The following is a 19,812-nucleotide window of genomic DNA, read 5'->3' on the forward strand; positions in this document are numbered from 1 at the left end:
CAGCAGTTATAGCTATTGATTTCACGTTTTATCACTTCACAGGGCCTCCCTCAGTGATACAATCAAGCTATGGAAATATTTAGAACAGACAAAAGACTATGAACTGCTGAGAGTGTCAACAGAAAAATTTGTTCTTGATCCCTTTAAGGCAAAGACAATGAAAGACATCAGTGACCTTTCTGACCTCGTAGAAATGCAGGAGATAATAATCAATTGGTAAGCTTGTTTATGATCAAGATCCCTCTAAAATTCTTTTTAAAGCACTATTTTGGTTACAAAATGTTTCTCATGCTCTTATTCTAATGTGATTTATTTAGTGTTCAAGATGCCTCCAGTTGCAGCAGCTATGAAATTCCTGCCGTAAAAAACCTGAGAAAACTAGAATTTGCGTAAGTGAAATGCTTCCCTGTTGATTGATGTCTGATTACACTTAGAACTGTCACAGGGATTGTCTACAGTGTGTACTCAGTTTATGGTAAAGCATTAAGTAAAACCCATTTATTATTTACATTTTGCTCATATGAACTATATTTAGTAATTTACATCCAACCAAAAAAACAATAAAAAAAGTAATTTCTGAATCCTGCAGTGATTCAGGTCAATGTGGTTCTATCAATTTTGTTTGACTTCACCAAAATTTAGCTCTTTATAATCAGGTGCAGATGTCATGTCAGTATGCAAAATGCAAAATAGTGATCTAAATGCCCATGAAACAATTTTTTTGCCAGAAATATTCAACTGTTCTATCTGAATATTCTGCCCCATCTAAGCTTGAGCTGTGAGAGGAAAAGGTCAGAGAATTTCTTCCAAATTAAGTATGTAGTTCAGTTTTCCTGGAAGGGGGAAGATTCACTTGGAAACATTGTCTTGAAAAATGAGGTTTTTTAATCCTTACGTTTTTCAGACTGTAAAACAGCTTACAAAGGTAGACATTTCTCTCTTCTACTGCTTAAAAGCATCCCGCGTTAGAGTATTTGGGAAGAACTTGCACCGATGCAGTGGAGAACTCTCACCAGGTCTTCATTTCTTGCTCTGATATCTGACCAAGCTCAGAACTATAATGCTTTGCTTCTGATTTTATGTTTCTTCCTCTACTCAGCTCCTTTCCTACTTTCTTTTAATTTTAAAACTCTGGTTAAAATTCCATGTCTTTTAATTAGGCTGATCTTGTTCTGATACAAAAGGAATTCCAAATGAGATTAGCATCTGAGGGACAAATTTGATGAGCAGATGCCTGGAGCTGGAATACTGTAGTTCTGTTTATGCCTTAAGCTGCAGTAGAATGTTGATCTAAAGTTAGTTTGAATTGCCAATAACTGGAAAAAAATTGAGAATGTTTTTTTACATCTCTGCTTTCAAGATTACAATAATTAAAATGAGAAATCTGCAGAAACAGAAAAAGAACAGAAATATATGAATCTAAACCAATTGAGAGTCTTACAAAGAAGATAAAAAATGGAAATGCAGATATTGCTTCTAATGAAACTTCCTCTGTACAAACAGCTCTGCTCCGTCTGACTTTGACTTTGTTGGTCCTCATCTGGAGGCTTTGGAGCAGAAATGCTCCCTGCAGACTGTAGGGAATGGTTGCTTCTGAGGAAGGTGAACTGTCTGGCATCTGGGGCTGTGGAGAAAGAGCTTACTTAACTAATTTATAACTTCTGCTGTTTCTTTTCTGACTGTGAATCAACTGCTGCCTGTCTACATCTGTTTATTTTCCTCCAGTCTGGGTCCAGCGTGTGGCCTTCAGGGATTCCTAAAACTCGTGGAAATTCTGGCAGCATTTCCATCACTGCAGCATTTAGAGTGAGTAAAGCTAAAGATTAACTTTGCTAATGCTACACCTCGGCAGCCCGTGATGAGGAGGGAGGTTGTTTATCCAAGAAACCCTTTATTTTCAACAGGAGTACTCACTTTGATGAACAAACTGAATAACAAAAACATTCAGTGAATATAACTACAAAACGTGAATTAAGGCCCTTCAGCAACATTAGGGCACTCAGTAGTGGCTCATTCAATAGCCCTATTATCACCTCTCTGGGTATTTCCCAGTGATTAAAAGCTGATGAGGTTACTTACAGTGCCCTGCTGCTTGCCCTTGTGTTTTTTATTTCTCCTTACAGGTTTTGCAAAAGACATTAAAAAGACATATTCAGCTAGTATCTGGTTTCATTCTGCCCAGGCATCTTCATGCTGTCTTTGTCTTTTTCTTTACCAGGGGCAACTTTAGAAATAAAGTTTTAAGAATTCCAGTTGCTACTAATCCTCTTTTATGACAAGTTATCTCTGAATTTTAAGCTGCTTTACTTAGAAACAATGGTAACAGCAGTAGCCAATATTCAGTATGCTGACTGTGGGTAGATTACTGGGTTTTGAGAGTGCCTTTAGTCAATGGTTCAGCCCATAAGCCATTTCTCTGTATCTTTTTATGATATTTTAGGAAAACAACAGGGCTCCGAAATTGAAACAATCCCAGTGTATCCTAGTGTTGTCTGTCAGATTGGAAGGGGATCCAATATCTGAAATTATGATTATCTAAAATTCTTCCACCTGGATACTTGAATGAGGAGAAACTTCTAAAGCTCCTTACCTGGCAGAATTGCTGTTTAGGTAGGGATTTGTGGCTTCTGCTGCATTTGATCAGTTTTGTGTTCCTATGTGCACAGGAAATCTCATTCCAACACAGCTGGAACACAGCTATTTCAAACCATTTTAATAATCCTCAGCATATGGTGGAAGTAAGGCATTAAGTGCTACCATTTGCATATCAAAGGAAATGGGTCAAGCCTTCAACTAGGCTGTATATTTGAAAAGCAGAAAGCAACTTATTAGAGAAGCTGTGTGATGGTTGTTGCTGATTGAGGCCACTGCTGAGATGCAGGTTCTCAAGACATGCAGAATGGTCTCTAAGGTGAATAAACCAAAAAAATGTATATTAAAGGGAAAGCTAATTCTCTCTTTCCTGTCCTCATCCAGCCTTGATGCTCTGAGTGAAAATGGCATAGGAGATGAAGGAGCAAAGAGTCTGTGTGAAGTCTTTCCAACACTGACATCACTGGAAACATTAAAGTAAGTTTCAAGGTTAACAACTTGGAATTTTTTTAAAAGAAGTAGATTAAACCAAGGGTCTAAAGAGACTGTGTGGTAACAATTACAGGCAAGACTAACTCATGGGCACAATAGAGCAATTAATCTATGGACATATTTAATCTGCATATTCATTAGAGAAATAGTTTAATCCTATTGCAATTCCCTATTTCCTCCCAGGGTTTATAGTTTGCCTTTTCCCTGCCTTTGGTTCGAACACAACGTGTAAATTGCATTAAAAATAAAAGATAAGGTGCATATGAATTATTGAGATGTTTCTGCCAGAGCTGCCTCAAAAATTAAAGCAATGCAGGGAAGAACGAGGGCCAGACCAAGGCAGACATATTCTTAGGGCCACAAACATTGAAGGGCAGGAGGAAAGGCAGCAGAGTGAAGCTGGGACTCAAGGGGAGTTCACCTTGCTGCTTCTGACTTTAATGAGGGAGTGAGAGAGAAACAAGTTGCCAGTCCCAATCACCACCTCACACAATCAAGACTCCCCTCTGCTGATGCTTCAGAGGACTGAATTTTTCAGTGGGAAAATGCAATTTGCTGATATGTTTGCCTCCTTTTCAACTCTTTGCTCTTGAAACCATCCAATTTCACAGTCGTATGATGTCATTAGGCTTCCCAGTGTGAATGTGTGGGTTTTTTTGTTGTTGTTGTTGTTTTTAATTTTATTATTTTTTATTGAAAACACAAGTTATTGCTCTTCGTTTTCCAGAAAGTTGCCAAATTTAACCACGAGGATAATCATGTTTGTAAGAAAAGATTCTTGAAATTCAGTTTTATTTCAATTTCTGAGCAAAGCTCTCAGGTTAATGGTAACTTGAGGCTTTGTAGCATCACATTGGTTTTTCAGGACATCTAAAATCAATTTGTTACACGTTGTAATCAATTAGAATAAATGTGTGCAGCTCACAAAGCAATTTCATTTACTGTAGCTTGTCACAGAATAAGATAACAGATGTGGGTGCAGAGAAACTAGCTACAGCTCTTCCCTTCTTGTCTTCATTAACAACACTAAGGTAAGTGGTTGTGTCCTGTTGGGTTGTTTTATACAACATTCCTCACTGTATCCATCAGAAATTACTGTAAAGAGAATAAATTTTCAATAGACAGACTTTTGATTTCATTCTTGCACAAATTATGTAGTGAGAAGGTGAATGTTTGACTCTGTGTAAATATACAGAAGCTTATCTCAGGAATGTAACAAGAACTATGCTGGTTTGTAAAGCCAATTCATAATACCTGGTAACCAATAATGCCTCATACAAATACACACCTATAATCATGGTCTACTGCAAACTTATGCAGAGCTTGCTAAGCCAGCAACGGGCTACTGTGTGTTTGCAGATAGGGGACTAATGGTCCATCCCACTTGGTTAAAATATCTGGCATAGGCCTGAATGAAGTGTCACTGGAATGTAGGAAACTGGTCTGCAATTCTGGAATAGTTTGCTCATTGGAAATCTTCTGAATGCAGTGTGCCATAGCTTTGATCCTCATTTTCTTGCAGATTTTTAATTTCCTCCAGTGTGTCAGGAATTTCTCCTTATTCATTAAAAATCCTAGATCTGTTTTTGCCATAGCTGTGTAAGCTGGAGGATATATATGATCATGTACCTTGATATAGAAAACGTGGAAATGTTTTAAAGATTAACTGCAATTAGATAAGGATAACTTGGGCATACCAGTCATACCTAGAATTCTTTGATCTAACACAGAGTCTGTTTGTGTTGACCATTATTCAATTGTGACTGCATCGGTTTTGTTGTCTGCAGCTTATACAACAATAGCATTTGTGATTTTGGAGCAGAAAACCTTGCAAAAGTCCTTCCTGCAATGGCTTCTTTAAGAGTGCTAGAGTGAGTATGGAATCTATTGAAACGGCCCACGAGAGCTGATTTGTGTGGATACTGAAAACTCACATCTTCAAGCTATAGGCAAAAGAGACAAAATTTGAGGGGAAATATCTTTTTTTAGTGTGGTTGTGCTATCCTTACAGTCCAACGTTGAGACAGAAAATTGTAGAATTTGCCTGAAAATGTGGAGCGCAGAAGGAAATTCTTGAGAGGGCTGATGTGGTTCTAGGAAGTGATGAAGACTTGCCTTGTTGCTGCCTATCCTTATAGAACAGCAGTGCATCACTACCAGCCTCATGTGAAGGGGAAAAGCACATGATTGGAGTACAGATAGTCAGGGCTTAACAAGCAGTTCACCGCAGATGCTGTGGAACCACAAGAAATGTAACTTTCTAATTCTCTAAATACTTGGTAATAAATGATTTTAGTTTGTTTTTTGAATTACGGATTTCTTTTTTTTCCCCCCATCCACAGACACACTCCTGTAGTATTTTTGCTTTTGAATGAAATGTTTGATGGTACTGCTACATGATCTGACCTGAATTAACAAGAGGTTTGTTGTTTTTTTTTCCCCCTCAGCATTCAGTACAACAAAATAACTGGTGTAGGAGCCCAACAGCTGACTGACAGCCTAAGAAAATGTCCCCATATTAAAAATTTGGTGTAAGTCTCCTGCTATATTGTTTGCTGTGTCTTCAGTTTGTAAATCGGGTGAGAATTCATGCTAATGCTATCTAAGGTATTTGTCAGATTTGTAAGAGGCATTAAGAAAAATCACTGAAATACAGAAACAGTCACACAAATGCTAAAAATGAATCGCTGGTTTCAGCGGCTTTAAGTCCCCATTGCCACAGGCAAGCAAGCTTGTCCTGCTTTAAGCACAGTTGGCACTCCACTGTTTATCTCCTACCCTTCCAGAGCACCTGATAACTGTGCTGCAGGACTTGTATTTGAAGGAGAAACAGTGAACAGCCATCATTAGAGGTTAAATAGACTGACACTGCCAGTGCACGTTCAAAGGGAGTTTGATAGGAAACTAACAGTTAGGGAGACAGGACTGTGGTGTGTTCTATAATCACAGTCAGATGTGGAATGGGGGAGTGGACTGCTTACTTTGAAATGAAAATGTATTTTCCTTTGTTCCTTAGCTTAAGTAATGCTACAGAATGATTCCGGGGGGCTGAAGACAAGCCAAAGCAGAGTTCTATTACCTCTAATAACAACAACTATATATATATATATATATGATGGAAATAAAACCCTAAAAAACTGTGGAATTAATTATGTTTTAAAATCTTTTTTTTTTTTTTTTTTTTTTTTTTTTTCTCTGAACTTGCTCTTACAGGATGTGGAATCCTACGATTCCATATGGAGTTCTTGAACACCTTCAGCAGCTGGACTCTAGGATCAGTGTGTAGCTTCAGATGATCCTATGAAGGTAATGTAAATCCTGTCTCCTTGAGACAGGAGACAGATTTGGTTTTGTGGCAGATTCTCACAGGTCTCACTGGCAGCAGGCACAGTAGCAGCATCTGTGTGTATGTGGCTACATAAAGACATGCTGGCACAGATCAATATCACAACAGATCCCCTTTTGCCCAGTCATCTTGATCCCCTCTCTTCCCTAACGCCAGCACTAGCAGACTGCAAGAGCTGTAAGAATGAACTCCATCAGGGGCTCCTGGTTCAGCGCAGTTCAGTGCCTGGCAACAGGCCTGCGACCCTCCATCTTCAGTTGCACAAAACTAAATAGATCTGAGTTCTTCTCATGACTTCTGTACTCATTAGAGATGGTTTTGTGCTGTTTTTTAGTGAAGTCACTTCACTTCTCCTTTGTTTAGTACAAATCCACCACAGCTGTTTTGTCTTCCTATGAGCCGGCGCCTGTACTGTACTCAGAGCAAACCTTTCATTCCTACATTCCTCTTTCTCAGTATGTTTTGTGCAGTTTGCCCACTCCACTGGCTGCCGCTTTCACTTCACTGATTTTGCCTGCACAGCCTCAAGGATCCTTGAAATAATTACATCCTTAGCAAAGAACAGCTTGCTGATCATTTCCAGGATTGGACTTGACATCACTGGTCCGATGGAGCTGCAGCAGGCAGTTATGGGAAGTTATGATTTCATTTAGGATTTCTACTCCTTGTTCTCCACTATGTGCTTCCTCCTGCTTTTGTGGAAAAAAAATAATAATATAGGATGAATCAGTGAAATGATCTCTGCAAGGATCAAGAAGTCAGAGTCAAGTCAGACAACAGAGACTCTCCAGCTTTCTTTCAAATGACTAACATCACGCTGCAGAGTGGTTGCCAGGCTGCTTAAGCAGCTGTTCTGAATAGTCCTGCAGTTGCCTTTGGCCCCAAAGCCATGCAGGAGCACCGAAGTTTTGTATGACTCTTGCTCTCAGTGCACTAATCACCACATGCAGATTTATCTATTTTTATAGCTCTCATCAGCCTACAGATTTTGGAAGATTCAGATGCCATGCCAGCTTCACAGACTAGCAGAACAGAAAAGCTGTAGTGATTATTAATATTTTAAATAATTAAGCTGACAGCACAACAAAATACCAATGCTTTGTCATGTTGAAAAGTCATACCTACTTCGGAGAGAAGTCATTAAGGATCACAACACTGCTGGGAAGCCTCATAAGGGCAAAATTTTCTCTAACTCCTTGCATCTCTCTCCACAACTGTTCTCTTGTGTTCGCAGTGCATTTTTGTGGCACAGGTTACCACATTAGTGCAGTATCTGAGCATGTGAGGGAGCATTTATTTTCATTAGCACTGAGGATTGGCAGCATCAGGAAGTCTGGATCATGTCTCCCATCTGGAAACATCCAGCACCCACTGACCACTGCTGTGTTTCTGCGGAGCTCGTATCTGCAGTGTTGGCAATGTTAATGGCGATTAAGCCGACGTGCTTTCATCTAATATCCTGTTTCCATTGTTTCACAGGTAACATAAAGAAGAGGGGAAGGTCTCTTCTGTGTTTTCCTATCTTACCACTTCGAACTATCTTACCATTACGAAGCAGGAATTAAATGCCAACTTTTGTGATAGTGGCAACATGGAAAAAGTCACATTGAACCTTCTGGGTGATGCTTGAAGTGGGTGAATGATGGAGTTCACAGTTTTAAGAGGTCATTTAAAGTGCTTTTTAAAAACTCAGTTGCGTCTCCATTGAATTGATGAACAGTTAAGTAACACGTTTCACAGAAGAACAACTGGATAATTTTCAGTATTAAAAGTGAACAGGAGTCACCAGCTTATTGACAGTAGAAAATTCTATCGATTCATCGAAGTGTATACTACAAGCTGCTGCACCCTCAACGTCTGCAGTCATGAGAGATGAAAACTAATTGTTTTGTGGTGCCACTGATAAACACAATTAAGTTTGTTTTGGTTTTGGACTACCAAAGTTGAAGTTTTCACCTGTAAGTCTGGATTAAATGGAAATGTCTGGATCAGAAGCACAAGAACGACCAGACTGGAAAACAGTCTGAAATTGTAATGTTGTCCTTGGGAATCCAGAAGTGGCTCTTTTCTTCATGCTCATTATCAGTGCTGCCTTAAGAAAAGTACTTTTTATCAAATAATTGTCTTGTTACAGATTCCTTCAAAAAGATTGGAGGGAGAAGAGAGATGAATTAAACTGGAAAACTATCAGGGATTTTTCTGATAATGTGACAGAAATCGAATTATATACAAACAGCTCCAGCCTAGTGCACAGAAATCTTCAGAGTGACATTGCTTACAGGTTTTTACTCTGTCACAAATGGAAACTTTACAAGTGTGAGGTTTTTTCTATTTTTTAATGAAAGAATTTCACTAATCTGAAAACAAAACTGGATTTCTGAAACCAATTTTTCTTCTCATTTGTATATCTGAATTGAGATTTAATTGTCACCTGCAAGTGTGAGACTAAATGCATAAGCATCTGTTCTATACTTGAAAATGAAATCACTACTTTGTATTCTTGATGCGGTCTGCTTCTGCAGAGTTAAGAAGAATTAGGCAATGACGGGAAATCGCGTATTTCAAAGAATTAACATGGATCTGTGCTGCTGCCCTCAGTGCTATTTGAGCCAAATCCTGGTCCTGCTGAAAGCAATAGCAAAACAGTCTCCTTTTCTTGCACTTCAGCCCTCTGAACACAGGAAAAAATAATAATTGTACAGAGGCAATTGTCTGGACTAGCTCTCTGCATGTCTAGATACAAGCTGGCGATGGGAAAACAAAGTTGGATGGTAGAAGCTAGCATCCAGTATGCTACAGATTGAGAAGGGAGGGCTGTGTACCTCATTTTGCTAACTTGATCAGCAGCCTCCTTTAAGTCTCTTTTGCTAGGAAGCACTGACAACACTGATCAAAGATCTTTGCAAATGAGCGTCTCTCAACTCACCTTCCAAATATTCTGTTACTTGGTTTGAAAACATCCCCAATTTAAACAGTTCAAAACCTCAATCTTTGTTCTTTCCAGCAATTTCTATGTTTCCACTTACATTTCTGCACCTGCAGAATCTTGACAATTTAAAGAAAGAAGGAAGGAAGGTCATCTAATTTATTGTTTCTGTTCAAAAAAGTCAGGAACCAGACCTAGCACGTAGAGGTAGTAGTGCAGGAGGGCAAGGTAAAAAACACTATGGAGAATGCGATTTTAACTAGAAAATTATATTTGCCTTCATTATCTGCTTCAGTCTTCAAGTTCTAGCCAGAGGTGTGGAAAAACCTCATTTATGTTCCCCTCTTTAAGCTGCTTGAATGGGAAGCATTAGCTTGAGCTAAATTCAGTGTGACACTCCCATCAGCCTACAGCACTCCAGCCACACAGAGCTACAGTGAGCATTCCTCTCGGCTTCCTTGGACCACACTTAGGATGACAAATGCCCCTGTAGGGATAAATTCTGCAACCAGGCTTCACTGTGACTGAATCTAAGAATATGCTAACTATAATGGAGGCAGCTGAATGTTACAGCACTCTGCACTGCTAAAACAGGGTTGGGTATTCTACTGTTCTCTTAGTGGGAGATGTAGGCTTTAATGTAGATTGTAAATTGTGATGCAGTGTTTTGGTCATCTTTATACATCTTTTTTGAAAGTATTAATAAAATTGAGTATTCCTTTTTACAGTAGCTTGCAGTACTCATTGAAAATCATTTGTGTTTTTCTCTCTGGGAAACTGGGAAACCGCTGCTGAACATGATGACAAGCTGAGGGTTCTCCTGTTCCGTGGTAATGGCAAGCAGTGTGCAAGGGAGACAGCGCAGTCCTGCTGGCAGTCAGCAGTACAGTGGTCTGGAAACAGAGAATAATGCTTTCTGAACAGGCTGTGGGATCTTGCAAAGCCAACTGGTAAACTGTGCATCCACAAGTAGAAGGTGTAAAAGTGCTGTCTGAAGCTGCCTGCTGATAACAGAAAAAAATCATAATCATAGAATGCTTGGGTTGGAAGGGACCCCAAGTCCATCATCCAATCACCAAGTTCCAACCCATCTGGGGCTTTTTGCATTTACAAGTTTTTAAATTAATCAAAGGCTGGACGCTCTTGTGTAACAGAGCTCATGGAAAAGACTTCCATCGGTTGCGTGCCTTATGTGCAGAGGACAGAATTCACTGGCTACCCTGAAAAAAAATCAAATCTGCATTCCAAAATATCCTTTGAGGATGAGAAGAATGATTATCTTGTCTCTTTGTGCCCAAATTCTTTTTGTTAGACCTGAAACCTTGCTAAAATGCTACGGCTTGTTTTATGATGGCGATCGGATGTACTTGTAATCTGATCACTTTCCCCATCATTAAAAACTAAAGTTGAACTGCTCTGAAAAGTCAGAAATCTCAATCTTCAGTTCAGAATCTCCAAGGTGAATTACTTGGTGGAAACTGTATTCCTTAATCTGTGAGTCACACAGCATAAACCCACTGCAGAGAACGATTACCAAGCAGCAGATGCTGTAGAACCCATAATGACAAACCAAACCATGTCGTTAAAATGGCATACGTGTGACCCTGAATAATTGGTGTAAGCTATTTCTGAACAGTATTAAAGTCACAACTATACAACCAGCAGACATGCTGCCTTTGGTAGCAAAATCCAGTATTCCTCGTGTTAGTCCCAAATGGGCACACAAACACAAACTTAACAAGTATTTTGACTTGTCTGTTCTTTACACAGGTGCCTACATGAAAATTCAGAAACATTCTTAATACATCAACTTGGTTTAGCAACTGCACTGTTATGAAAACTCAACCTTGGAAGATATGTAGTAGGACAAAACCAGCATAATAGCTTCTTTTTTTTTTCCCCTATACATTTTCCTTGCAGAAGGACTTTCTGTATGCTGGCCATCTCAGTAATCAGGAACTGCTTTTAGCATGAAAAGCATTTTCATGTTATTTTCTGTTCAAATGGAAAAAGAACCACTCCAACAAATGACTCCTTACTCTTTCATGGAAAAGGTCAATCTTTATTGTATTGCTTTCAGATCTGTACATAGGAACATGAACTTAATCTGCAAATTATCTTGTTAGATAATGAATCCACCTAACAAAAGTCAGTCTCTGATCTGTTTCAAAGCTTGCAATTTAAATAAAGTCTCTTACTAGTGCACTTCTTGTCATAATACTGCCCTGAACAGAACCCTGCGGCACTCCTGATGTGTTCCCCTGAGAAAGCACAGATGTGGAGCTATTGGCTGGTAGAGTTTTCAATGTGTGAATGCAAAACTTGCTTAAGCAGCATGTACAGTGTGTCCATTCAGGTGAAATGGTATTTATTGAAAAGTTTATCAAATCTGAGTAATATGTTGATTTTTTTTGTAAGAGAACATAGCTTATATTATTTGTTCACAGAGTCCATCCCCGAATTACCTATGGAAGCCCAGTACTGTACATGAATCACAGCAGGTAGTGCACACTCAAGAGGCAATGGTCATGAGGAAAAAGTCACAGCTGACAAGGTCTGATAACAACTCTTCTCATTGTCCCCTTGTCCTTCTTTTCACCTCTACACTTCAGAGTACAGTTTCTTTCCATAACTTGATCCATTAACCTGGTCATAATCCATTTCAGGTGTTCAATGAATCTGTTTAAAAAAGAACACATAACAAATACATAGTAACCCTCCAGACCCACACTGAACAGAGAAGTCTGTGTATGTTAGATACAGCACCATACCATCTGTTTCTTTCAAAAGTAAATCAATCAATCAATCAACTGTTTGAGGTGCTCAGGTGCTGCACTGACAGCAAAGAACTCCAGGAGGACCTCATAACACTGAGTGAGCAAAAAAGGGCAGGTGACCTTTGATGATGTAGTATAATCCAATTAGAGAGAAAAAATCAAGACCTGCCTATGTGACATAGGTTGGAGCTGACAACTACAGCTAGGCATCACCACCACCAACTCCCTGAGCTCAGTATCTCAGCTGTGGCACACAAAAAAGCCAAGAAAACTTTGGACATCATCATGAAGGGCACTGAGAAGATGGTGAGTACCATAAAAGCCACTGTGTGCCCGCATCATGAGTACTATGTGCACTTCTGGTTCCCATATCTCAGGAAGACCAAGGTGTAGCAAAGGGGGTTAGACAAGAAAGACTAAACTGCAAAGATCCAGGGGAAGGACCAGCTCATTTCAGGTTTAAGGGGCTGGGAGAAGGAACTGGAAAGCAGCTGCTACAGGGCCGGGCAGCACCATGCCCTCTAACATCTCTAGTTCTTCCACTGGGGATGCGGAAAGCACAAAGGGAGCACTGCAGATTTTGGCCAAGTTTATGTGTGCTCCCAAATGGCATCGCCTGCCACAGCTGGAGCCAGAATGCAGGCAGGGTGGTCCTGGTATGACTTGTCCCCATGTTACTCTGTGCCACTTAGCAGATGCAAAGCCGGGAGTGAGAAGCTCTTCTGTGGTCAGTGAGGTTCTTTTCTCAAAAGCTTAACACTACAGTACCCTGCTAACAGCAATATGCTCATATCATGACTCTCAAAGCAAGGGGAACAGCAGTTCTAAAAGGTTACAAATGTGATGTTATCTGAACAAACACAGTGGTAGTTCTGAGAGATGGTTGTTCTGCGTTGCAGATCGAATCCTCAGCTGACTTAAAAACAGCACAGCAAAACGTGCTGGGCTTCCAAAGCAAAGCATAAAGCTGTCCAACTCGTGTTTCAAACATGTCTGCAGGGCTGCTAGACCAGGACAGTAATTTGTGGAGGCAGATATGATACAATTGACCAGGATATTCAATCTTGTATTTCTGTTCTGTCCTTCAAATTTTATGTGAACCTAATCCTTAACAGAAAACAAAAAAAAAAAAAAAGCCCCTAAAAATCAAAAGATAACAGATGTTTTTCAGATCTCAGAAGCAGTCATCCAACAGCCTGAACATACCTGCCAGCATTCAATAGCACAGCTGGTAGAGCGCAACTTCAGCATTAGAAGAGGAAATAGTAGAAGCAGCCACCGGTATTTCTGTTAATTCTATGTGAGAAGTCATTGCTCATGATGGGCTGGGCCAAAGGAAATGCAGTGACCCTGCTCTGCATCCAGGCATTGTCTGCCTTGTTTCCAGCTTTCTAAAAGTATTTCAGATACTGCGGCCTATTTGGGCCACGCTGCCTGAGCGAGCCTCGGGTCCTTGTTCCTGGCCCTTCAAAGAGAAGCCTTAAGTCACTCACCTGAACTAGAGCTTTACACAGCAATGCATCATCTGGTGCATGTCATTATTATCCATTGTATCCTTGTCATATATGGCTTCCGTTAGCCCTTGCTTTTTTTATTATGGGTAGATGGACCATACAATTCTCACAGAGGAATACAGAACAGAGCATGAGGAGCCACAACCCACTGCGACAAAGGGGAAAATTGCTGTTTAGCATTTGGGAAACAACACCCTTGACAGGACGAAGGGAAGGTCAGCAGTGCATTCCCCATAGCAGGTCACAAAACTGATGCTTCTCAGCACCCATCTCCAGAGCAAGATGGAGTTGGTTATTCATGGGCAAAAGAAAACCCTGAGCAGTGGGACCCCTACTGTGGCTTTCCATTTCCACTGATCCCATTCCACACCAACCCCCCACCAGGCCTTGAAAAGGAAGATTTTTAAACCCCTTAATGCCAGTAGATGGTGGAGTTTCTACTGATGCTTATGGAATTCTTGACAGAATGCTCAACTTCTTTAAAAAAAAAAAAAAAAAAATCTTAGAAGAAATGCATACTATTCTACATAAAGAGAATGTAGTTTGTAAATTGAATGAGTAAATTTGTGTCAGATTTTCCTCAGTAGTTTCAAGTGCCTGAAAGAGACGCTGATCCTCCTGTATTCAGGTCTCAGCTGCACAACTTTTCCAGAAGTTTCCAGTTTGATTCTGTGATTGATTTCAACTCCTGCTAGCTCTTTTTAATGAACTCTGATCTCATACCAGGCTTGAAAAGTAGACAGGATATATTTTAGAAGCACTTCTTGTTCCCAGAGAACATCCCTCAAACTTTTCACCTGTTTTTTCCCAACTTTGTGGCCAGACAAAACACCCAGGCTCGATAACTGGGAAGAGAAAGACCATCTGAAAACTTCCCTGAAGAAATGGAAAGCCTCAGCCATTTCTGTGTACCACTTATATATCAGTATATAAATGAGCATCATTACGAGGGAAGAAAGACAAAGAGTTGGACGGGTCAAATATGCATCCTAAATTTCTCTAAACAAATTATTCTTCTATTTTAGGATTGCAAGTGTCATCTGAAACAAAGTGCTGTTTTGCCCATTCTCAAGAGAAAACAAACAAAAAGAATCAAAATGAATTCAACCTGCCAGGCTGTGGTTAGCAGCACTGAACGGACAGTTCACTATTCAGCCACAATTCTTTCTTCTTTCCATCTAGGACAGAACTCCTGCAAAGAACTGCTGGAATACGAGTCTCCTTATAGCAGAGCTGCCAGGTGAGTTTGAGCATTCAGCTTCTAGTAATTTTAGTAACACCTAAGAGTTCACAGCTGTGAAAATTCCAGCTGTTGCTCTTAATGCTGTCATTATTATAACTGATAACAAAATAGACAAATTATCCATCTCGTGGAGTCAATGATTCACCTTTTTCTTTGGCAAGGAGATTCCTACAAATAAGGGAAGAGCAGAGTGAAAAATGAGAAGGTTAAAAAAAGTAACAGATCACTCTGCTCATTATTTGTATGATTGCAAGTCAGGGAAAGTTCTAATGCATTTATGTGCATCCTGGCATGGCTGGTGGTAACATTCTTCTGACCTGCTCCTTTATGAGGCATCGCAGTTTCTGAGATGGAAGAGAAGCACAGCTGAGGTAAGCTCACAGAAGCTGCCAGTGGCAGACCCAGGCAGGAGCCCAGCATGCTTATTTCCTTCCCCACTGGACCACACTGCCTTCTGCAGACGCTGAGCCCTCAGCTCTAATTGGCACTACTTTGATAAGCTGATGAGTGCAGCTATTTCTTTGACTGATTCAGGATTTACATGCTGGCAAAGAGCAGAAGTGCTGAGTCACAAGCTTTTGGGTGCTGGATTCTGCTCATCAAAGACATACGCTGTAATTCATTTTGTAAAAAAAAACAAAACAAAACCATAGGTAACACTTGTACAGTAAAATTATGTGAATTGAATATTTCCAATTTGGTTTCATTATCAATTGCTCATTATCCCTTTGATTAAAGTACTTTGTGATGAGTCACATCTGATTTTAAGGCAGTGCAAAGACAACAATCACATCACCTTATTTCAGGGGACTTGAAATATGATGAAGAATCTGGCATACCCAAGGGAAAAGGGTAGGTGCCGTGAGTCAGCTCAATCCTACTCAGCTCACACAGATGGTTTTCTCCATTTGAGAAGGACAGGAGTCTTCTTAGTTGTCTATCTTCAGCCTCTGCCACCAATTATGGTTAGAAACCTGAATGTAATTCTGCTCCTAGCGACTTTATTCAGCTGAGGTTTTCAGTGCAAGAGAGAACACAGCTCTTCTGATCCACACGCTCCTTTCCTTTGAAATAAGCCTTTCCACATTGCGTAGAACGGCCTCTTGGGATTTCCTCCCTGTTCATGCATGCCACTCATCTCCTACGTGGCAGGCAACACTTTTTAAATGCAAGGAGCACACCTGCAAGGCTTTACCTGAGGCTAATCACTGCTGTTTAGTTGTTCTCAGTAATAGCTGGTGAGTCACATGAAGAGCACTCCTTTTATTCTTAGTGCAAAGAGCGATACCCCTACCATTTCATCCCCGCTGCTAAAGCTGAGACCGCTCTTTCTGCATCATGTGCTGAATCCTCAGCATGCCAGCTCAAAGTGAGCATTCCTGTGCCCATGGTTTCTCACGGGGAGCCGGTGGTGACAAATACCACAGCACTGTGAAGAACTCTGTAAGCAGGATCTGAGCACAAATCCCTCCTCATGGTGACGTGCTGAGCCTTGGCCTGCTAGCTGAATAACCAGGCAATTTGCAGCCCGGTTGCTGAACATATAATTAAATATATAAATAGATGAAGCACAGTAATGGTGTATGCTTTGCTCTCCGGTAATTGGAGATTTGTAATTTGGTTCTCAGAAGAAACAACAGTGTAAGACAACAGCTGCCAAACGACAGGGCTGAGCAGGCTGGTGCTTACCTCTGAGCATGGTGACATCGCTGCCATTTCTACACATGGAGCTGATGTTGTCTTACAGTGAGAGTAGCAAGTACTTTGAAGAGCTTCTTAACCTACTAACATAAAGGAAAATGTTAAGAAGCCCATTTACTGACATTGAATAGAATGGTGCTCATGTCCTGTGCTCTATGAAACGACGTGCTCGTGTAGTAGGAACAATCCCCTGCGTGATGTGGCTGTTATTCTCCTTGGGCCTCCCTGAAAACCAGATGAATTCACTGTAACAAATCCTGGCCAGCAGAAAAGTCCTCTACCATCACCTAATACTAGCATTAAAAAATGTTTATTTTCTGAATCCTTGTACTAGATGATGTTGGAGTAATAAGATCAGGAGTTTGGGGGAAGGTGTTTCTGAGGAGCAAAGGATTAGAACTTTCTGCACCAAAGATTTTGCTTAGATTTCCATTAATTATTATGAATTTCTTCCCTGGAAGACAGGAGATACCGGTCTGAAGGATACAAAGGCTTTCGATTCCTATCCCTGTATTCAAACCTCATGTGTTGTTTGCCCAACTGAAAAGGGCCAAGGACAGCCACAGCAGCAGCACAGTGTGGGCAGTTCAGCTCTGCTACAGATCTGTGCCAGCAGAAGGGATTCTAACCCAGTCGCTTGGGATGCACCAAACAGACATGCCAGCATACACAAAATGCATGTATGCTTTTATCTGTTGTAACTGCAGTGAGATTTCTCCAGAAGCAAGAGATATGTGTGTCTCCAATGCCACACACACACTTCTGTGCTCCCACGTGGTGTTGTCCAAGCCTTGCACACCTGTGTTGGTGCTATCCATATTCATCCAACACCAATTCCCATTTCATATTTTCTAGGCTATTGACCAAAACCTGACACTATTGCTTTATACGGAACCTTAATGGAAATATTTAGAGTTTCAGTATGAAGGACTGCATTGTAGAGATGTGGTTTTGCTTTTATGGTGGTTTTTTTTCATGTGGAAGACACTAAAATAGTACTGTGACAGGCAGCACTTGTGCGATGTGTTCACCAAGGTCATCTCTGCGACCTTACAGCAGAAACTCCTACCTGCATGTTTTCAAGTGTAACTTGAAAGGCATCCTAACTGGATTTTCAAACTCACAGGCGATATTTTGCTTAAACATTCTGTTGGCAGATCTGGAAACACTTAAACTGTGAACATTTTTGTTAACATCCATTTGGCACAGAACATCCTCGCTGGAAATAGTGGTTCTCTCCCCAACTGCAGTTCAGCATTACAAAACGCCGGATCCTTACATTTCCAACGCAGTAGTGTCACCGACAGCTACAGCGGTAACAAAACGTTTGATCAAACAGACCCTCGCACTCCGATCGCCGCGACGATCCCGGGCAAAGGCTCGCAGCACCTCCGAGCCTCGGGAAGCGCGGCTGCTGACCGCCGCAGCCCCGACGCCGCGCTGACAGCCGCAGCCGCCCGGAGAGCAGCTCGGCCCTCCCCTCGCCCCGCCGGTCCCTCCCCGCCGCTCCGAAGGCTGCGGGTCCCCGGGAGCCGCCGGCTCTCACTTACTTCTGCGGCCCCTCCGCGGCCCGGCCCGGCGGCGGCGGCGCGTTCCGGGGGCGCCGCGAGGGGAGAGGCGGCGCGGGCATCCCGGCGCCGCGCCGGTACGGCGTCACTCCAAGTAGGTGTCAAATACGTCCAGCTCGCCGTCGGTCTCGTACAGCGCCGAGCCGGGGTCGGAGAGCACCCCCAGGTCCACCAGCGCCTGGTCCATGTCCTCGGGCAGGAAGACGATGCCCACGTTGAGGACGATGTACTCCATCAGGAAGGCGTAGTACAAGATCAGCACGTTGACGAAGAACAAGCCCACGTAGAACATATAGGGCAGCACCAGCAGCGCGTGAAAGGCCCAGGACTCCAGCGAATCCAGCCGTGCCGATACCGCGGCGGGCATGCAGCCGGGGCGGCGGGCCGCGGCCCCCGGGGCGCAGAGCGGGGACGGAGCCGGAGCAGACCTGCGGGGAGAGGCGGCGCCGCCGAGCTGCGGGCGGACCGCGCGACTCCGGCTGCCGCAGCCCCGCCGCCGGCAGAAGGCGCTCCGCGGAGCACCGGCCGCCGCAGCGCCGCCGCCTCCCGGCCTCCTCCCGCCCGCGAACTCGGCGGAACGACCCCGCGGGCGCGTTGCCGCATCGGGGCCGAGCACCTGCCCCGCGCGCTCCGCTCCGCCCCGCCGCGCCGTTCACCTCCGCGTTCCCCCCCGCGCCTGGGGGCGGTCAGCGCGGATCGGGCCGGGTTGGGGGGGGCGTCCGTCAGCGCCTCCGCAGCGGGGCTTGGCCGTGCGGGGCTGTCCCATAGGGCTGTTCCATAGGCTGTCCCGTGGGGCTGCGGGGCTCTCTGCGGCATTCTCTCACCGCGCGCAGAAGCGAAAGTGCGACTGTAAACTTTTTCTTTTTTTCTTTTTCTTTTTTTTTTTTTCTCTTTTTTTTTTTTTTTTTTACACCGGTTTGATCTCGGCTCCAGCTCCAGCTGCCCGAAGCTGCTCTCCACTCGAGGTCTGCCCTCTCCCCGCTCCGCAGCCGCCCGCCTGAGGCGACGCGCGGTGTCGGAGCCCGCACGCAGCACCCCGTTATGGAAGGAAGCAGCCGCACCTCAGCGCCGTGTCGGCCGGTGCTGCCTTTGCTTGTTTACATTCTTCCCACCTACGGAGCTCTGAGGGCTGGCCCGCAGCACTCCCCGTCGTGCCCGGCAAGCAGCCGGCGCTGCGCCGCGCTGCGCTGCGCAGCTTCCCTGCAGCCCGGCACGAAGGCGCGCGCTGCCCACTGTCTAAGCGGCAGACAGAGCGGCGCGGTGCCCGCCGGGAGCTGCAGTCCGCTCCGAGGAGCGATTCCCGGCGTGCCCCGGCCGCGCATGCGCACGGCTGCGGGTGCGCGCCGGCGGCCGTCAGCGACGTTGAGCTCCGTCCGCGGCCTGCGCCGGCCGTCCCCACGGGGCCATGAGGAGATAAGACCCCGCCGTGCTCCGCCAGTATGTTCGGCCGCTCCCGGAGCTGGGTGGGCGGCGGGCACGGGAAGGCCGCCCGCAGCATTCACTCCTTGGATCACCTCAAGTGAGCGGGAGCCGTGAGGGGGGCGGCAGGCGGGAGCGGCGCTGCAGCTGTGGGGGCGGCGCGGGGCGGGTCAGAGCCGTGCCGGGTTGTGCTGTGCCACAGTGTGCTGTGCCACAGTGTGCTGTGCCACAGTG

The 19,812-nt window shown here is 43.5% G+C and overlaps 3 protein-coding genes and 1 long non-coding RNA gene across 16 annotated transcripts in view; 2 read left to right on the forward strand and 2 right to left on the reverse strand.

The window, feature by feature from the left end:
* The window catches only part of CIITA (class II major histocompatibility complex transactivator), a 37,421-nt gene extending 27,335 nt beyond the window's left edge, over positions 1–10,086 (forward strand). For 8 of the 9 annotated variants that reach the window (XM_042827641.1, XM_042827639.1, XM_042827644.1 and 5 more), the window contains 9 exons: positions 43–216; positions 318–389; positions 1,726–1,806; positions 2,977–3,069; positions 4,032–4,115; positions 4,872–4,955; positions 5,532–5,615; positions 6,298–6,390; positions 7,910–10,086. In XM_042827641.1, coding sequence (XP_042683575.1) covers positions 43–216; positions 318–389; positions 1,726–1,806; positions 2,977–3,069; positions 4,032–4,115; positions 4,872–4,955; positions 5,532–5,615; positions 6,298–6,370 — 745 coding nt within the window. In that variant the 3' untranslated portion in view covers positions 6,371–6,390; positions 7,910–10,086. Of the gene's footprint in view, positions 1–42; positions 217–317; positions 390–1,725; positions 1,807–2,976; positions 3,070–4,031; positions 4,116–4,871; positions 4,956–5,531; positions 5,664–6,297; positions 6,391–7,909 lie in introns of those variants that run through there. The other variant, XM_042827648.1, reaches the window with a different exon arrangement.
* Positions 10,087–11,391: 1,305 nt separating this feature from the next.
* On the reverse strand, positions 11,392–17,981 carry LOC122165053. Its single transcript, XR_006170368.1, has 2 exons — positions 16,580–17,981; positions 11,392–13,795 (listed from the first exon to the last, which is right to left on the reverse strand). It is a non-coding gene; the product is annotated as an uncharacterized LOC122165053 (long non-coding RNA).
* A 248-nt stretch (positions 17,982–18,229) lies between these two features.
* Positions 18,230–18,540, reverse strand: DEXI (Dexi homolog). The gene has a single exon (XM_042828190.1). It carries the CDS (start codon positions 18,524–18,526, stop codon positions 18,245–18,247), a length of 282 nt encoding a protein of 93 aa, XP_042684124.1. The 5' UTR covers positions 18,527–18,540; the 3' UTR covers positions 18,230–18,244.
* A 1,013-nt stretch (positions 18,541–19,553) lies between these two features.
* Positions 19,554–19,812, forward strand: part of CLEC16A (C-type lectin domain containing 16A) — a 62,892-nt gene continuing 62,633 nt past the window's right edge. For all 5 annotated transcript variants that reach the window (XM_042827708.1, XM_042827709.1, XM_042827712.1 and 2 more), the window contains exon 1: positions 19,554–19,678. In XM_042827708.1, the coding sequence (XP_042683642.1) occupies positions 19,599–19,678 (80 nt within the window). In that variant the 5' untranslated portion in view covers positions 19,554–19,598. The remainder of the gene's footprint in view (positions 19,679–19,812) is intronic.

The sequence above is a fragment of the Centrocercus urophasianus genome, unplaced genomic scaffold (assembly GCF_019232065.1).
Source record: "Centrocercus urophasianus isolate 14NV4802_14NV808 unplaced genomic scaffold, USGS_Curo_1.0 seq_29, whole genome shotgun sequence".
Lineage (NCBI taxonomy): Eukaryota > Metazoa > Chordata > Aves > Galliformes > Phasianidae > Centrocercus > Centrocercus urophasianus.

Coding starts and splice junctions, on each gene's coding strand:
- DEXI (XM_042828190.1), bottom strand. CDS start 18,526: ATGCCCGCCGCGGTATCGGCACGGCTGGATTCGCTGGAGTCCTGGGCC.